This window comes from Eumetopias jubatus, unplaced genomic scaffold (genome assembly GCF_037043125.1).
Source record: "Eumetopias jubatus isolate StellerSeaLion01/CBP00866 unplaced genomic scaffold, mEumJub1_p1.0 scaffold_7, whole genome shotgun sequence".
In the NCBI taxonomy this organism is placed as follows: Eukaryota; Metazoa; Chordata; class Mammalia; order Carnivora; family Otariidae; genus Eumetopias; species Eumetopias jubatus.
In genome coordinates this window covers 26,866,024-26,883,787 of record NW_028274813.1, presented here as the reverse complement: position 1 = coordinate 26,883,787, position 17,764 = coordinate 26,866,024, and the positions used below count along the sequence as shown (strand labels likewise).

The 17,764-nt window shown below is 41.3% G+C and overlaps 2 protein-coding genes across 6 annotated transcripts in view; both read right to left on the bottom strand.

Annotated features, from left to right (window-relative positions):
• The window catches only part of MLH3 (mutL homolog 3), a 28,345-nt gene extending 26,999 nt beyond the window's left edge, over positions 1-1,346 (bottom strand). For 3 of the 4 annotated variants that reach the window (XM_028100893.1, XM_028100900.1, XM_088024513.1), the window contains exon 1: positions 1,263-1,346. The gene's annotated coding sequence lies outside the window, so the exon portion shown is untranslated. The remainder of the gene's footprint in view (positions 1-1,262) is intronic. The other variant, XM_028100916.1, reaches the window with a different exon arrangement.
• A 1,629-nt stretch (positions 1,347-2,975) lies between these two features.
• ACYP1 (acylphosphatase 1) lies at positions 2,976-17,399 on the bottom strand. Of its 2 annotated transcripts, none has more exons than XM_028094697.2 (3): positions 16,943-17,399; positions 11,270-11,367; positions 2,976-3,391 (listed from the first exon to the last, which is right to left on the bottom strand). In XM_028094697.2, the coding sequence occupies exons 1-3, from the start codon at positions 17,142-17,144 to the stop codon at positions 3,176-3,178; spliced, it is 516 nt and encodes a 171-aa protein (XP_027950498.1). In that variant the 5' UTR covers positions 17,145-17,399; the 3' UTR covers positions 2,976-3,175. The 2 variants fall into 2 exon arrangements, with proteins under 2 accessions (XP_027950498.1, XP_027950415.1); XM_028094614.2 differs by lacking the exon at positions 16,943-17,399 and adding an exon at positions 11,781-11,856.
• Positions 17,400-17,764: the final 365 nt, after the last annotated feature.

The following is a 17,764-nucleotide window of genomic DNA, read 5'->3' as shown; positions in this document are numbered from 1 at the left end:
AAAAAAAAAACACACGCACACTATCAAAGCCTCAGAGTTACACAGCATTACCCATTTCTCTCAAGCATTAGAGACAAATACCATTTGAGGTAAATTAAATCTCTTATTAAACCTCACTGTAAAAAACAAAACAAAACAAATTACAGCTTTGATCTCTAGGCAGATCATACAGCTCATGTTTGGTGCAATGGAAAGCAGCATTTACAATTTCATAATTTTCACTGCTCCTTTCTAAATCCCACATGCCCTAAAGTGAAATCATAATCACAACTGAAGCTGACCCGTAAGACAGTGTTCAAAATTCTAATCACTTCACCAAAAACAGATGTCTAAATTAAATTCAGCTAGAAATTCATGAAAAAAATGTCCAACTAGTTTCATATTTATACATAACACAATAACCATGACTTTTAGTAAAAACTCACCATGAAGTGTTAAGACAGAGGAAATTTAAAAAATCAAACTGTGTATCAAGAAGAAACGGGCATTAAGAAATTATTATTCATTACTATTACTGGTTAAATGTTGCCTCAGACGAAAGAGACTGGGAATGGAAAAGGGTAAAGCAGGAATTTCCTTTTCATTATCAACTTTTCTGTATCAGTTGGTTTTTACATCTTGTTCACACATTACTTTGATAAAAAGTTTTCAGAAGGTCCCTGTATTAACAGTCTTTTGGTATTTACAGATGGCTACACACTACCTTCACAAGAGTGATGGTCTGGGGCTGTCTGAACTTGACTTTACGTTTTCCCGTCAGGTATAAAATATTAAGATTAAAGTGCCACTAAAGGTCTCCTCCCTTCTTTGTAAGTGAGAGAGCAGCATGAGCTGGACCTCTCGCAGGTGGTAGGGCTAGTTTTCCAAACGGGAACACCAGAGCTATAATCGCAGATCTGATGTTTTTTAAGGTAGGGAACTTTGCAGCCGGCAGCAAACGAGAGGTAAACATTTAACTGGTATTCCGACTGTTCCCCAACTTAACGACTTCTTGATGACATCCCAGTCTTTCCTAGGCCACAGTCAAAGGGGACGATTCGGTCCGGGGCCCCAGCGGCGAAAGCTCCGCGGGGGCAGGACCGTCCCCCAGGCTCAGGCTCCACCCCGTCCCCTCCCCCCGACTCGCCGCCCTGACGCACGAGGCCTCCTGCAGCCTCTGCGCAGCTGGGTCCCGAACACGCCCGCGGCGGGCGTCAGGGCCTTTCTGCCGTTAGAAGGGCTCCCGGAACCGTCCCTTCGACGCGTGCTTCCCCCCAAGTCACCTCGAACACAGCTTCCCCAACTCCCGGTTACCAATCGCCTCGGACGCAGGGCGCGGGCACGTTGGCTCGCGAGGCTCATGGACGCGCCACGAGCATGCGCTTCCGAGGCGACTCGCGGGGAACGCGCTTTTGTCGGTGACACCCAAGTGCGCATGCGCACCGGCTGTTCTCTGATTGGGAAACTAGGTGGGTGTGTGTGGGGCGGGGGTCTCTTCGCATTGGTACCCCGAATTCTCAATTCTTATACCCCTTTAGCATGGTGTTAAAAGCTGTTTCCAGCAATTTTCACTTTTGCTTTTCTCGTGTTCCCTTCCCCTTCTTCCTTCGTACTACCTTCCATTTAATTCAATATATATGTTATTTTGTGTTTTGTAGGTCTTCTCTCACTATAATGTAAACTTATTTGAAGGTAGGGATTTTATCCATTTTATTTACTTTACAGTGCCTCTCCTGTTAGGCATTCAGTGGATGAATAAATCCACAGCCTTCCATCTTACAGAGCTGTAGCATTTCAGAGGTGGAAAAGACTGAGAAACTAGCTCGACCCTCCTCATTTACAGGTAAGGACACCAAGACTCCTTTCATTTACTTTTTTGATATGTTCCTAATGCCACCGCAGCTCCTTTTCTGACTGAGAACTGTAAGAACATTGAGAGAATAGGTGTTTGGGGAGTTACTAACCAATCCTCAGTTTTTGCTTTCTCATTTTCATCGAAACCTATTATTTTCAAAAAATTGTAATTTATGACAAACTTGTTAAATCAGGTAAGCATTTCCTATATACCTGTTTAATGGCTGACCAAGCCAAATTGGGAAACATGAAGGGCTGATGAAGCAAAATCCCGATTATTGCTTGTAGGGCTGCCCTAACAAAATACCAGGCTGAGTGGCTTAAACAATAGATATTTATTTTGTCACAGTTCTGGAGGCTAGAAGTCTGAGGTCAAGGTGTTGACAAGTTGATTTCTTCTGAGACCTCTCTTCGTGTCTTATAGATGGCTGTCTTCTCCCTGTCTTCACATGTCTGTGTCCAATTTCCTCTTTTTTTAAGGACACTGGGGCATATTGCATTGGGGCCTTCTCTAATGACCTTGTTTAACCTCAATTACCTCTTTAAAGGCTCTATTTCCAGATTGTCACATTCTGAGGTACTGAGTGTTAAGACTTCAACATATGAATTTGGGGTGGGCTGGGCGTGTGTGATATAATTTAGCCCATAACATAGCTTTATATGAAATCCTTGCCCAGAGGAAAGGAATGACAGCAGAAACTCCAGAAAAGTAAAAGTAATTAGTCCAAAATGTCCTTTGAACACCTAACAAATTGAAATTGTGGTATTTGTTATTATTAGGTGTGCAAGTTCCTCATGAAAACCACTTTAAAAAGTGATTCAAGGGCGCCTGGGTGGCTCAGTCGGTTAAGTGTCTGCCTTCGGCTCAGGTCATGATCCCAGGATCCTGGGATCGAGCCCCACATTGGGCTCCTTGCTCAGGGGGAGCCTGCTTCTCCCTCTCCCTCTGCTGCTCCCCCCTGCTTCTCCTCTGTCAAATAAATAAAATCTTTAAAAAAAAAGGTGATTCAAAGTAACTGTTTTCTCTTTCAGCTTTCTTTAAATTACACCAAAATTCTCTTCCCACAGATGTTTACTGAATAAATACCTCTTATTTTGCCCCAAATGAAGTTCAGCAAAGATAAAGACAGTACCCTATGCAGAAGGTTCTAATGTATTTTTATTTATTTAGAATTGTGTAGAGTTTGTCATCTTTCTATCATACATATAATATACAGTAATATTCAAACATCTGATACTAACATAACTTACTGACCAATTCTAATAGTGAACACAGACTGTTCTATATTAACAATAAAAACAAAACCAGTGAGTTTATCTTAGAAAATTTAAATTCAGGTCATTATTTCACAATCTGGAAATCTGAGTAATCCAACTTTACGATGACTTTCTCATTCCTGAAGTTTGCTCTGTCAATGTGTGATTTGGGACTTCCTCTTGTCTCAAGCCATTCCTGCATATGACGCACTTGGGAGATGGGACCTTGCAATTGTCCTTGCACTGTGCCCTGGTCAGTGTTCTGGACCCAGCCAACCAATCCCAGCTTTTTACCCTCAGCCTAAGGGAAAGAAAAATATGAGAGAAAAATCCAGTGAGATTGAACAAAACAGTGAGACTACAATATGTTGCCAGAATCTTGGCCTAGAATCAAAAGCCACTGAAACTAATTTGATGTTGTCCAGAACTGTAGTCCAGTCACAACAGAACTACAGCAAGGAGAATCTCATTGACCTTAACATGAAGTGTTGGCCATTTGACTCCATTTCCTTCTTCTACCCTATAAAACCTAGGCACTAGAAATTTTCACTATGAAGTCAACTTGGTTAAGTACCAAAGACTTAAGTACTAAAGCAAATCAGATGCTTTTTTAAAATGATTCCCTGAGGCTGATTGTTGTTAGGATCCTGGGCTGTATCTTGCTAATTTTTCCTTCTCCTTTTTTTTTTTTTAAATGTTTTATTCATTTATTCATGAGAGTCAGGCAGAGGCACAGGGAGAAGCAGGCTCCCCGCCTAGCAGGGAGCCTGATGCGGGGCTCGATCCCAGGACCCCGGGATCATGACCTGAGCCAAAGGCAGATGCTCAACCATCTGAGCCACCCAGGTGCCCCTTCCCTTCTCCTAATCAAGAATCTAATGGGTATATTAAGTAGAAAAAGCATGAAGTTATCTGATCCTTCTCTTTGTCTTCAGCCAGGACCACACCTAAACAAATCCAGATGAATGAGTGTCCATTGTATCTTTAAAGATCATTATTTCCTGGGCAACTCATTCCTTTGTTCTCACTTTAGAAAAATTGCCTAACCCAAGGTCTTTATGATGCATCCAAAGCCCACCTTCTGTCCTCCTACAGAAGGAAAAAGCATGTAGTGATCAGCCTCTGAACATCAAAGTTTCATGAGACTACACAACTATTAGGTTTTTACTTGACTTTCTTCTCTTCTGTCTAAATAATCACACCTTTAAAGTTGAATTTATGAAGACCATCTAATCATTGTAGTTGCTTTTCTCTTAGCCTTTCCAATGTTCTTTCCTTTAAGTCATGAAACTGTGGAATGACTGAAAACTGGGAAAGGTAGCAATGTTTAGAGGTAATTTTTTTTTAATTTGCAAGCAGAAATACTAGAAAAGTTATCATTTAAGTAACCTATCTAAATGGAAGGAATTGGATTACAAAAGAAAATGGGAGTTACCATGACTGCATGCCCAAATGCCAGAGGAGTGACCTAGTAAATATGGGAAATTGCTGCAGTTGGCCAAAGAAAATGTTATGCACAGCAAAACCATGTTTGATGAGAAACTAAAGTATCTATCAAATCAGTTATGTTCCAAGCAAAGACATGTTTGTATAATGAACAAAAGAGACTGCAGTCAAATTACAATTTAAGGAATACAGAGGAAATTAAGGAAGAAAAATAGAAGACACCTATGGCATGCATTAAGTGCCAAAGATGGGGGCATAAAAAAAGGATGCAGAGAATGGATTTTAAGGAAGACTACATCCAATTTACTTTGTGTAACAATTGCTCTCTTCTGCTTCAAATTAACCTAGCACAGTCAGCTATCCCCAGCTCTTCCAAGTTACCTTATATGGTAACTAGCTATAATAATGATTGTACTGAGTTTTGAGCAGGAGTTTATAGAGTCAAATAAGTTTTTAAATTGCAGTGTGATTTATCCGAACTCCTAAGAGTGAAAAAAACACTCCCAAATTTGACTAGTGTTGAGAATGGGAATTTCCTGTAGGTTTTATTTGTGCATTTGATTCTGTTATTTTTAAATACCATAATGTTGCTGACTCATGTTCCATTTTGAATATCTATCTAAAGCAAATAGTGTTTGTTCCTAAGAAAATCCCAAAAAGCTAATTCTTCCTCATAACAATATTCTGGAAACATTATTTTAAGTAATATAATCACCAACTCCAGTTTCAATCTAAAAAGAAAGTCCCTTCAGATCAATAACCTAGACTTCCAACTTAGGAAACTAGAAAAAGAAGATCAAGCCAAACTCAAAACAAGCAGAAAGATAAAAAGAGTAAAGATTAGAAAGATCAACTAAATTGCCAAACCTCTAGCTAGACTAATAAAGAAAAAAAGAGAGAAGGCTCAAATTACTAAAATCAGTAATTAAAGAGGGGACAGTACCACCAACCTTACAAAAATAAAAAGGATTATAAGGGAATACCATAAACAACTGTGTACCAACATATTAGAGAACTTAGATGAAAAGGGAAGATTCCTAAAAAGACTCAAACTACTAAAACTGACTCAAGAAGAAATAGGCAATCTGAATAGGCCTATGACAAGTAAAGAGATTGAGTTAGTAATTTAAAACTTCCTACAAAGAAAAGCCCAGGACTAGATGGCTTCACAGGTGAATTATACCAAATGTTTAAAGAAGACTCTTTCACCAATCCTTCACAAACTCTTCCAAAAAAACGGAAGAAAACTCTTCCCAAATCATTCTATTAAGCCAGTATTACCTTCACATCAAAACCAGGCAAAGACATCTCAAGAAAACTATAAACTAATATCACCTGTGAATATTGACGCAAAACTCAACAAAATATGAGCAAATCAAATCCGGCAACATATAAAAAGGATGGCCCGCCATGAAAAATTGGGATTTATCCTAGGAATGCAAGGTTGGTTCAACATAGAAAAATCAATACACCACAGTTTAAAAATCATATTAACTAAAACACAATATTAATAAAACAATGTAACAAACCATATTAATAAATAAAACAGAAACCAGATGATCAACTCATAGATGAAAAAAAATTTTGACAAAATCCAACACTCAAACTAGGAATAGAAGCAAACACACTCAACTTGATAAAAAGGCATCTGTGAAAAACCCACAGCTAACATCACACCTAATGGTGAAAGACTGAATACTTTCTCCCTATGATCAGGAACAAGACAAGTTGGTCTTGGGGTGACTGGGTGGCTCAGCTGGTTAAACATCTGCCTTCAGCTCAGGTCATGGTCCCAGGGTCCTGGGATCAAGCCCCGCATCAGGCTCCCTGCTCCACGGGGAGACTGCTTCTCCCTCTCCCGCTGCCTGCCACTCTGCCTACTTGTGTGCGCTCCCTCTTTTTCTCTGTCAAATAAATAAAACTTAAAAAAAAAAAAAAGACAAGTGGCTCTTGCTACATCTACTCTATATTATACTGGAGATTCTAGCCAGGGCAGGGAAAAAGAAATAAAAGGTGTTCAAAGTAGAAAGGAAGACGTAAAACTACCTTTACTCACAGATGATGTATCTCATTTACAGAAAAATCTTAAGGGATAAACACAAACACACAAATTAGAACTAATAAACAAGTTCACAAGATTGCATGATACAAGACCAATATGCAAAAATAATTGTATTTCCATAAACAGGCAATGAACAATCAAAAATGAAATTAAGAGAACAATTCCATTTATAAATAGTATTGAACATAATAAATTTCTTAGGACTAAATTTAACAAAAGAAGTACCAGATTTACATACAGACAACTATAAAATATTGTTGAAAGAAATTAAAGAAGATGTGAATAAATGGAAAGACATCCCATGTTCACGAATTAGAAGACAATATTGTTAAGATAATACTTCCTAAATTGGTCTACAGATTTTAAGCAATCTCTATCAAAATCCCAGCTGCCTTGTTTGCAGAAATTGACAAATTGATGGTAAAATTCACATGGGAACATAAGGGACCCAGAATAGCTAAAGATAATCTTGAAACAGAAGAACAAAGTTGAAGGACTCACATAACGCAATTTCAAAATTTACTTCAAAGCTACGATAATCAACACAGTGTGGTATTGGCATAAGGACAGGTCAATGGACTAGAACTAGAATCCAGAAATAAACCTTATATTTACAGCCAATTGAGTTTTGACAAGGGTGCCATGACAATTCAATGGAGGAAAGTAATAGTCTTTTTAACAAATGATCCTGGGACAGCTGGATCTCCACATGCAAAAGAATAAAATCTACCTACCTCACACAACATAACTCTAACTGGATAAAACATCTAAAGCTAAGATCTTAAGTGATAAAACCCTTAGAAAAAATTTTTAGAAGAAAACATAGGCAAAACCCTTCATGACCTTGGATTGGGCAAAGGTTTCTTAGATATAACACTAAAGCACAAGCAACAAAAGAAAAAATAAATTAGACTTGATCAATATTAAAAACTTTTGTGCTTCAAAGTTTTCATCAAGAAAGTAAAAAGAAAACCCGCAGAATAGAAGAAATATATGCAAATCTTTTAAGTAACAAGGGACTAGTATCCTGAATATACAAAAATTCTTACAATTCAACATGAAGACATAGCTCACAGCAAAGGATTTAAATAGACATTTCTCCAAAAAAGATATATTTTATTTTCTTTCATGTGCCAATAAACACACGAAAAGATGTTTAACATCATTAACTATTAGAAGGCAAACAAAATCACATACATACACCAAGTATCTTACATACACCAGAATATTATTCAGCCTTGAAAAAGAAGGAAAATCAGATACATGCTAGTGAAATAAACCAGTCACAAAAGGACAAATACTGTATGATTTCACTTACATGAGGTACCTAGAGTGGTCAAATTCATAGAAACAGAAAGTAGAATTGTGATTACCAGGAGCTAGGTAGGGAAAGGGGGAATTAGGAGTTATTGTTTAATGGATACAGAGTTTCAGTTTTGCAAGATGAAAAGAGTTCTGTGGATGGATGGTAGTGATGGTTGCACAATGATGTGAATGTACTTAAGGTCACTGAACTGTACACTTAAAAATGGCTAAAATTATAAATTTTACATTATGTATACTTTACCACAATTTTTTAAGAAAGTGTTTTGCACAGTTGCCAGGTATTTGAGATTTTCTAGTTGTCTTTCTGTTATTGATTTGTAGTTTAGTTCCATTGTGGACGGAGAACACACTTTGTGTGACTTTAATCTTTTAAAATTTATTAATACCTTAAAATGAAATAAAACAACAGAAAGCCACAATGACATACCACTTCATACTCACTAGAATGGCTCTAATAATAAAGATAGACCATAACTGTTGACAAAGATCTGGAGAAATTGAAATTCTCATACATTATTAGTGGGAATATAAATGGTACAGCTGTTTTGAAAAATAGTTTGGCAGTTCCTCAAAAAGTTATACATAAACTTCCCAGGTGACCCAGCAATCTACTCTTAGGTATATATACCAAAGGGAACTGAAAACAATGTTTACATAAAAACAAATACATAAATGTTCACAGAATCATTATTCATGATAGCCTAAAAGTGGGAACAACCTAGATGTCCATCAAGTGGTGAATGGATATATAAACTGTGGTATAGCCATACAGTAAAATATTATTCAGCCATAAAAAGGAATGAAGTACAGTAGTCCCTCTCTATCCGTGGTTTAACTTTCCATGGTTTCAGATACCCTCAGTCAACTGCAGTTCAGAAGATGATCAGCCCTCTGAAGTGTCATTAGAAGGTCAGTAGTAGCCTAATGCTACGTCACAATGCCCACATCATTCACTTCAATTCATTTCATCATATAGGCATTTTATCATCTCACATCATCACAAGAAGGGTGAGTATAGTAAAATAAGATATTTTGAGAGAGAGAGAAAGACTACATTTACATAACTTTTATTATAATATATTGTAATTTTTCTATTATTTTCTATTATTAGTTATTGTTGTTAATCTCTTACTGTACCTAATTTATAAATTAAATTTTATCATTGGTAGGTCCATATAGGAAAAAGCATAGTATATAGGGTTTGGTACTAACCACAGTTTCAGGCATCCACTGGGGGGCTTGGAATGTATTACCTGCAGATAAGGGGGACTACTACACTGATACATGCTATGATATGGATAAACCTGGAAGACACTGTTAAGTGAAAGAAGCCAAACACAAAAGATCACATATTGCGTGATTCCATTTACATTAAATGTCCAGAATAGGCAAGTCCATAGAGACAGAAATGAAGTTAGTAGGGGCTGGGGGGGAATGGGATTTCTTTTTGTTCTGGAATTAGTGCACAACTTTGTGAATACACTAAACACGACTAAATTACACACTTTTATTTAAAAGGGTCAATTTTATGGGATGTCAATTATATTCCAACTTTTAAAAAAGTTCGTTTGAGTACTCTCATCATTCATTCCAGGAATGAGCGACTGATGGGATTGAATTCAGAGGCCAGATGATATCAACATATTGACTGTCATGAAAGAAAACAACTGTTAAAATGAACACATGGTTAAATGACTGTAAGCGGTAAAGAATAAGCTACAAGTCTAATTAAGAAGAAAAAGAGATGGCATTTTCTTTCTTTTTTTTTTTTTTTCAAGATTCTACTTATTTATTTGACAGAGAGAGCACAAGCAAGGGGAGCAGCAAGCAGAGGGAGAGAGACAAGCAGACTCCCTGCTGAGCAGGGAGCCCAATGCAGGGCTCAATCCCAGGACCCTGGGATCATGACCTGAGCCGAAGGCAGATGCTCAACCGACTGAGCCACTCAGGAGCCCAGAGATCGTATTTTCCTTGTGGTTTTCCAAATCAGTATTTATTGTCTGTTTCTTTTATTGTTTCTCTGAACTGGGGGGTACAGGACAGTAGAGAAGGATGGGCTATACTACTGTCTGGTCCTTTTCCCTCAACAACTTTAATTAATCTTTGAGGCTGTCACCCCCATTTACTAAGTCACAGGAATTTACCCTGCATAATTGGTACCGAGGCTAACTGCAACATAGCTCTTGCTATGGTTTTTCAGCAATTCTCTTTCAACAAGCACTTCATATATGAGTACGAAACAGGAGGAAATGATTTGCAAGTGATTGGAAAAAAGAGATAATGACATGTAACATTCATTTTTCAAAGATTTCAGGATTGAATTTTATGTACTACAGTACCAGGAATGTGACACCTGGAAAGTTCTGCAGTCTTAACTCATTATCTTTGGGATTGGCCATACATTGGGAAGGCAATAGCCTGATACCCCCTTAACAGAGACAGAAGGGAAATTGAGATTGCAACTGCATGTGCATGTTGTGGGAAGATTAGTGACATTAAGGCAGAGGTACAGGCTGTCCATGGTTTGTTCATCCCCACAATTACTCCATATTACTCTAATAGGAACACTAGACTCCATGTTCAGTGTTACCATTACTTACCCTGGAATAAATCAACTATTTTCATGAGAAAAGCTTTAGCTTAAAGAGGTAACTCTTCTTTCAGAGCCATAATGAATAGAAAGGAATCAAGTGGGGGAATGGAGAAGGTTGAAGAAATGAAAGAGGTCTGAAGAAAATGCAGCAGCTACAGAGGAAGCAATTACGTAAATTTCATAACTATCAGGAGTTCACCTAAACGCCATCTGACTGGGGCACCTGAGTGGCTCAGTCGGTTAAGCGTCTGCTGTCGGCTCAGGTCATGGTGCCGGGAGCCTGGGATGGGGCCCCACATCGGGCTCCCTGCTCAGCAGGGAGTTAGCTTCTCCCTCTCTCTCTGCCCCTCTCCCTCACTCATGCTCTCTCTCTTAAGTAAATAAATAAAATCTTTAAATGCCATCTGATCAACGTTAGCCCTCCTACAAGAACTGTGATCTGGTTTGATGAGGCCACAACAGGGAGAACTGGGGAAGCCCTTAATTCCCCTTGGGAAGAGAGAAGCTCATTAATATGTGTCTAGGTACCCTGGTACCACTGTCAGAAAAGAACGATAATAACAGCACATGATTCTGCCATTTACATTGTCTTTCATCCCCTGCCAAGCATTTTCATTCCCATTGCTCTACAAACCACCATGCAGCTACCAAAAAGCGGGCTTCTCCTAAGGCACATTTATTCGTCAGGAACATGGTCTCTTGTTCCCCTACACGTAACCTAGGTATGTCCCCAAAGCCTGTAGGCCACATACCTGAGTGTACTTGCGGAAAAACACCCCTTGGACCTTCCCAAAAATTTCATAATCCACTGATATCAGGGTGTCCCCTTCTGCCATGTTCATGCCTACACCTGTCAGAGACCAGAAAAGTAAAGGGCTCATTATCCTATCCCAGGACACCAAATCCCGAGGAAGAAAAGGCCAGACCCACACTTCTCCATCTGTGACCACGGCGACCTCACCCCGACATTATGGTCCTCCAACGCCAGAGCACGCAAGCGGACACGTGCAAGCCCGGCTGTGCGAAGTAACAGGAAGACACCTGGGCCAAGGAGCTTTGGGTCTCAAGTGCCCACAGAGGCCCCCTTTGGAGCAATGACCTGCTTATCCAATTGCCTCCCCACACCCATCCCCCGTCGGGCTTCCTCTCCATCCCTTCCTCTTCCCAGGGACCCAGCTTCCACTGGCCACCAGAATCCCCTTCTACTAACAACTTAGGGGTATCAGACTATGGACACGCTACGGGGCCCTATCTCAGGCTCACCCTCCTCGTCCTCCTCTCGGGCGCCTGTGACTACACCGGCAACCAGCACGCCAACAGTTCCCACAGCCGGGTAACCTCGGCGCCCGGAAGCCTAGAGAGCGGCTCCTCCTTCGCTGTCCCTCACGCCCATCACCTCCATCAACCAATCAGAAATGGCGTGCTCGGCCCAGAGCCCGCCCAGAGGGTGGGATTTCTAAACGCTGTTGTCTGAAAGAAGCAGCAAGCCTCAGGTTGGGGATCTGTCCAGAGTGTTAGCTCCGATTCTACAGACCCAGGCCTCACCCCACCTCTGTCACTAAGCACATTTTTTTCTCATTTTTTCGTGGGGAGAAAGGCCTAGATGAAGAAGGACTTGAAATAAAGTCAATCACTCAATAAATAGTTACTGAAAGCCTTCTGTATGCCAGGCACAGTTCTGGGTGGTTGACCTACATTAGCGGACAAGAAGGATCACTGGCCTGGAGGAACTTAAATTCTGGAGGTGGGAGATGGAAAAAAAAACATTAAATACATAAATAAATTGAATAGGACACATACAGGCATACCTTACCTTACTGCACTTCAAAGATACTACGTTTTTTACAAATTGAAGGTTGGTAAACCTGCCCTGATTAAGTCTAACAGCACCATTTTTTCCAACTGCATTTGCTCATTTTGTGTCTCTGAGTTGCACTTGGGTAATTCTCACAGTATTTCAAACTTTTTCATCATTATTATATTTGTTATGGTGATGTATGATCAGATTACAACTCACTGAAAGCTCAGATGATGGTTAGCATTTTTTAGCAAATTTTTTAAATTAAGGTATGTACATTTATAAAAAAAAGTTATGTACTTTTTTTAGATATAATGCAAATGAATACTTAATAGATACAATACAGTGCATGGGGAAACCAGTGCATATAAAAGTTATATTTCTGGGGCACCTGGGTGGCTTAGTCGGTTAAGCATCTGCCTTCAGGTCAGGTCATGATCCCAGAGTCCTGGGATGGAGCCCCATATAGGGCTCCTTGCTCAGTGGGGAGCCTGCTTCTCCCTTTCCTTCTGCCACTCCCCCTGCTTATACTCTCTCACTCTCTCTGTCAAATAAATAAATAAAATCTTTAAAAAAAAGTTATATTTCTCTTTGACTCACTTTATTGCAGTGATTGGAACAGAGCCCACAGTGTGTCTGAGGTATGCCTGTACCTTTCTGCCCTTTTTCTTTCAGTTTTCCTCAAATCTGGGGCCATGCCCCAGTCTGGAATTGGTAGCAAGGGAGATAAGTGAATAGGAAGGCCCAGAGGAGGTTATTCCTCCTTCTGTGTTTCTGGAAGCTGCCCTCCCTTACTAAGAAAACTCTAATGCTTATCTAAATCAATCAATCACAAGCACATGCAAAATAACCCATGGCTCCAGAATCACCATTGAATCAATCGAAGCCAAATGACCAAAATGCATGAATTCCTTTTGAGAAAATGGAATTGTCAAGGGAATTGTGGCTGATGATTATTAAAAGTACAGTTATCTTGCAGGCATTTGAATCCAGCTACTCTTATGATTAAGAATGTATGAAGGAAAACTGTAGTATTTATTTTTCTTCTTTGAATTGCTTGTATACATTACATCCCTTCATAACATAAGGCTCCATATGTGAATATTCCAGGTGGGCAGACTTGGTGAAGTGAGATGGATTTGCAATGGAAGCCATAAAGATTAATCATTTCACTTGTTCCCCCAGTGAAAAGTGAGGATCCAGATCCTGAAGAATCATATAACCTCACTGCCAGAGTGGGGGTGGGGTGGGAAGCTGGACTGAATGTTATTCTTGGCAGTATTTAAAAATAATGGCTAAATAGAGAGCCTGGCTGATGTTATTTCTTTCTCTAAAATTCACTTTTATTTTTATCTTTTTTATTTATTTATTTTTAGAGAGGAAGGTGGGCAGAGGGATAGGGGGAGAGAGAACCTTAAGCAGGCTCCACATCCTGTACAGAGCCCAATTCAGGACCTGATCTCACAACCCCGAGATCCTGACCTGAGCTGAAATCAAGAGTCCCTTATCTTTATTTTTTAAAGATTTATTTATTTTAGAGAGAGAGCACTAGCAGGAGGGGCAGAGGGAGAGGGAGAATCTCAAGCAGGCTCAATCTCTCATGACCCTGAGATCACGACCTGAGCTGAAACCAAGAGTCAGACACCCATCTGACTGTGCCACCCACGTGCCCCTAAAATTCATTTTGAAAAAACAAGTTTCTCGATAGAATTAAAAAAACTATTGTCTACTACATATGAGAAACCGTAGGCTATACAAAGATGAATGATATAATTTTTGTCTTCAAAGAATTTTTTATTTAGTTTAAGGGACAAATATGCATGCACATAATGACAATAAAGAGCACAACATGCTAGTCAATCCCATGAACATCCATTGAGAGCTCATCATGACTCAGCCCTGTCCTACAACAAGAACAGAAAATACTTGAGAGCACAAAGGAGCAAAAAGATTCATTCTGACTGAGAAGATTGGGAAAGTGTTCTTGGAGGAAGCAGCACATTATCCAGGTTACACAACCACGACCAGTAAGTGATGGAGCTGGGATTTATTTCTAGGCAGTCTGAGTACAGAACACAGTCCCATAAATGTTATGCTCTACCACCTCCCAGTGCATGGAGCTTGGGTCAAGGTAATACCACTGAGAAGGAAGGAAGGGAGGAAGGAAGAAAGGGAGGAAGGAAGAGAGAGAGAGGAAGGAAGGAGGAAGGGAGGAGGAAGGGAGGAAGGAAAGAAATGAAAGAAAGAAAGAAAGAAAGAGAGAGAGAGAAAGGAAGGAAGGAAGGAAGGAATGAAGGAAGGAAGGAAAAGAAAAGAAAAAAGAGAGAGAGAAAGAAAGGGAGAGGAAGTGCAAGTAATCAGGTGTGGCTAGACCAGGGGTTCTCAATCCCGGCTGCACATTAGAAGCTTTTAAAAATACCAATACCCAGGTCTCACCCCCAGAAGTTGCTTTCCAGGGAGTCCTAAAGCTCAGCTAGGGTTGATATCCACTGGACTAGACTCTGGGGAGGCAGGGCTGGAAAGGTAGGCCGGACCTAATCTGGCAGATTGAAATACCATGTTAAATTATGTGTTTCAACTTGGAAGGTACAAGTAAAGAAGGTATAGGCAAAGAAGAAGCCACTGAGTAGGAGAATGATGGGGTCAGAGGTATTTAAGATAATCACTCTGGCAGCAGCGTAAAAAATGAGCTTGGGGAGCAGATGTTGAAGGCGAGAATAGCAGTTAGGAGAGTGATGCTGTCCCAAAAGAAAAGTGAGGAAGAACTCACCTAGGGCAGTAGAAATGCACAAGAACAGTTATATATGAGACATTGCAAAGTACATTAAACAGAGCCTGCTGACTAATTGGACAGAAGGGGTGACAAAGAGAGGGAGTAGTGCAAGATGACTGATGCTTTCAGCACAAAAGAGAACACCGGACAAGGGGCACCTGGGTGGCTCAGTTGGTTGGGCATATGCCTTTGGCTCAGGTCATGGTTCCAGGGTCCTGGGATAAAGCCCTGAGCCCCACATCGGACTCCCTGCTCAGCGGGGAGTCTGTTTCTCCCTCTGCCTTTGCCCCTCCACCCACTTGTGCTCTCTCTCTCAAATACACAAATAAATATCTTTTTTTTTTTAAACGGGAACACTGGACATGTAGATGGGGAAATGGGGAGATGATCATGAGTTTGTTTTCTGTCATATTGAGTTTGAGGTTCCTGAGGAACATTCATGTGGAGGTGCTCAATGGGCAGCTAGAAATTTGAGTCTGTAACTAAGGAGAGAGCTCTGAGTATCATTTAAACATAGGAGAGACCTGAAATTTCAGCATTTGGTTGAAATCATTAAGGAAGAGAATGTCTGGGACTGTGTGTATATGAGAAATAAGAGGGCTTTGGAGAACACCTAAATTTGGTGGGCAGGTGAGGAAAAGACATAAATGCCTGAGACCTGGAAGAAGATGGAGCAAAAATGTGAAAGAAGAAACCAAGAAGGCACAGGAGCAAGTTAGAAGAGAGTTCCGAGGGAGTGAAAAATCAATGATGGCAAATGAGTAGGCTAAAGAAATAGCAGCTTTTGTCTTTGGCCATTGGGAAGTCATCAACAGCCTGGCAGTTAAATAAAATGGAAAAGGTGGGAGCCAGACCACAGAGACTGGACACTGAGGAGCCGAGGAGGGAATGGGGACCCCAAATGCACAGCTGTCTATTAAGAAGGCTTGTGGAGAAGAGGAGAAATAAATGGGACCTTAAGATGAGACGCAGCAGGTCACAGGAAATGTTTGTTTTGCAGGGGAAAGTTAAACATTTTAAAACCAAAGAGAAGGGGTGTGTGGATAGATACAACTTGAAGTGAACAAGATGGAGGGATAAAGTGATGGGGTCAATTCCTGGAGGATAAGGAAAGGGACTAATTCAACAGAACTCACGGAAAGAGGAAGATTCTTTTTCCTCAGACACAAGAGGGAAGGAATTCAAGATGGAGGGAGGCATTCTGGGAAATTCAGCCAGACTGGAGAGGAGCTGCAGGAGTTGATGGCAGGCAGGCCGGATGCTGAAATAATTAGGACCTTGAGAGTAGGGGGAAATGTCTGAAACTGCGTATATAGAGAAGGCAATGGAGTCAGCTAGGAAAGAAAGCAAAGAATAAAAGGACTGCCCTGGAGGGCCCACCAAGGAATTTCTCTGTCACATGTAAAACTGTAATAATGACATGTTGAAGCATTAACACTGACTACTGCTGTCCACTTTATTTCCCATGTACATGAATCTTCTGAGTAGTTACAGGAAAAAAGTAAATTGCCTGTTCCAAACAGCTTACACAAACGAACTAAAGCACGAAGACAAACTCTCTTCTAATGTTAACAAGTTATAGAATATTATTTAGTGTTGAAAACCAGGTTATACTGATTATTTTCAATCTGGTAGTTAACTTTATTATCATTACACTTGGCTGAGTCACTCTTGGGCCCCACGAAGAGACGGCCAGAGTTACCACGTGAGAGTAAAACATTGTATCAAAATAATTACATTGGCTACAAAAACTACCTCGGAAAGATACTGAGTAGCAAAATCTAGCCAAGTTGCTAAAATTTGACCGCAAGCTCCAAACTATTGGCTAGGAAAAGCACGGAAGGACAGCCATACCTGGGGCCCGTACAAAGCAGCCGAGCGTGCTAAGAAAGGCTATCAGCAGGCCCACTCCTGCTAAGTGGGCGGACACCGGAATCCTGCGGCAGGATGACTCCAAGGCACATCTAGGGGCGCCGTCTTCTGCCAGAGAAGGGCACACCCCATGGTCTGGGAGCATCGTTCTCAGAAAAATACAAGCTCTTTGATGGAGCCCCATAAAGCCTCTCCCAACCCCTCCTACGTTCCCCAAGGGCAGGGCGGGACCAAGCCGCAGAGTTGGCGGGACACCGGGTCAAGTGACGCTCAAACTGCGGGCGTCTCCGGACCGCGTGCGGGCTGCGCCTGCGCGCACCTCCGGGCCGTGTTGGGGGCTAAAGGAGGGGCTGGGCGCGCACGCGCTCCGTCTCCAGGCAACGAGAAAAACAGAGGCGCGCAGAGAGCGCCTGCGCGGCGATCGTTGCGGTGGGGGGTCTGGTCTGGAAAACTAAGTCCTGGGGTTTTCCCTGAGCAGAAACCGTCCGCCAGAGCCTCAGGTACGCGGTGGGGGGAGGGGGGAGCAGACATGGGGTCAGCACCTCGACTTCCCAAGGGCCCCAATGGACAGAAGAGCGAGGGTTTGTTCCCAAAGCGGAGTCCCCAGTGGGGGCGCCCCGGCTGACCCTGTGGGACAGTGCGTGACTTCAGCGTTCCGGATCTAGAAGCTGCGGCGGCCAGGTCAGGTGGCCTCCACCTCTCAGGTTACAGACCTTTCGCTGTCCGCGCCGCGGGGACTTCTTGGGTAAGGGTTTGACAGCCAGGCACCTGCTGCAGGCCATGAGCGGCCTCTGTGTTCTTTGG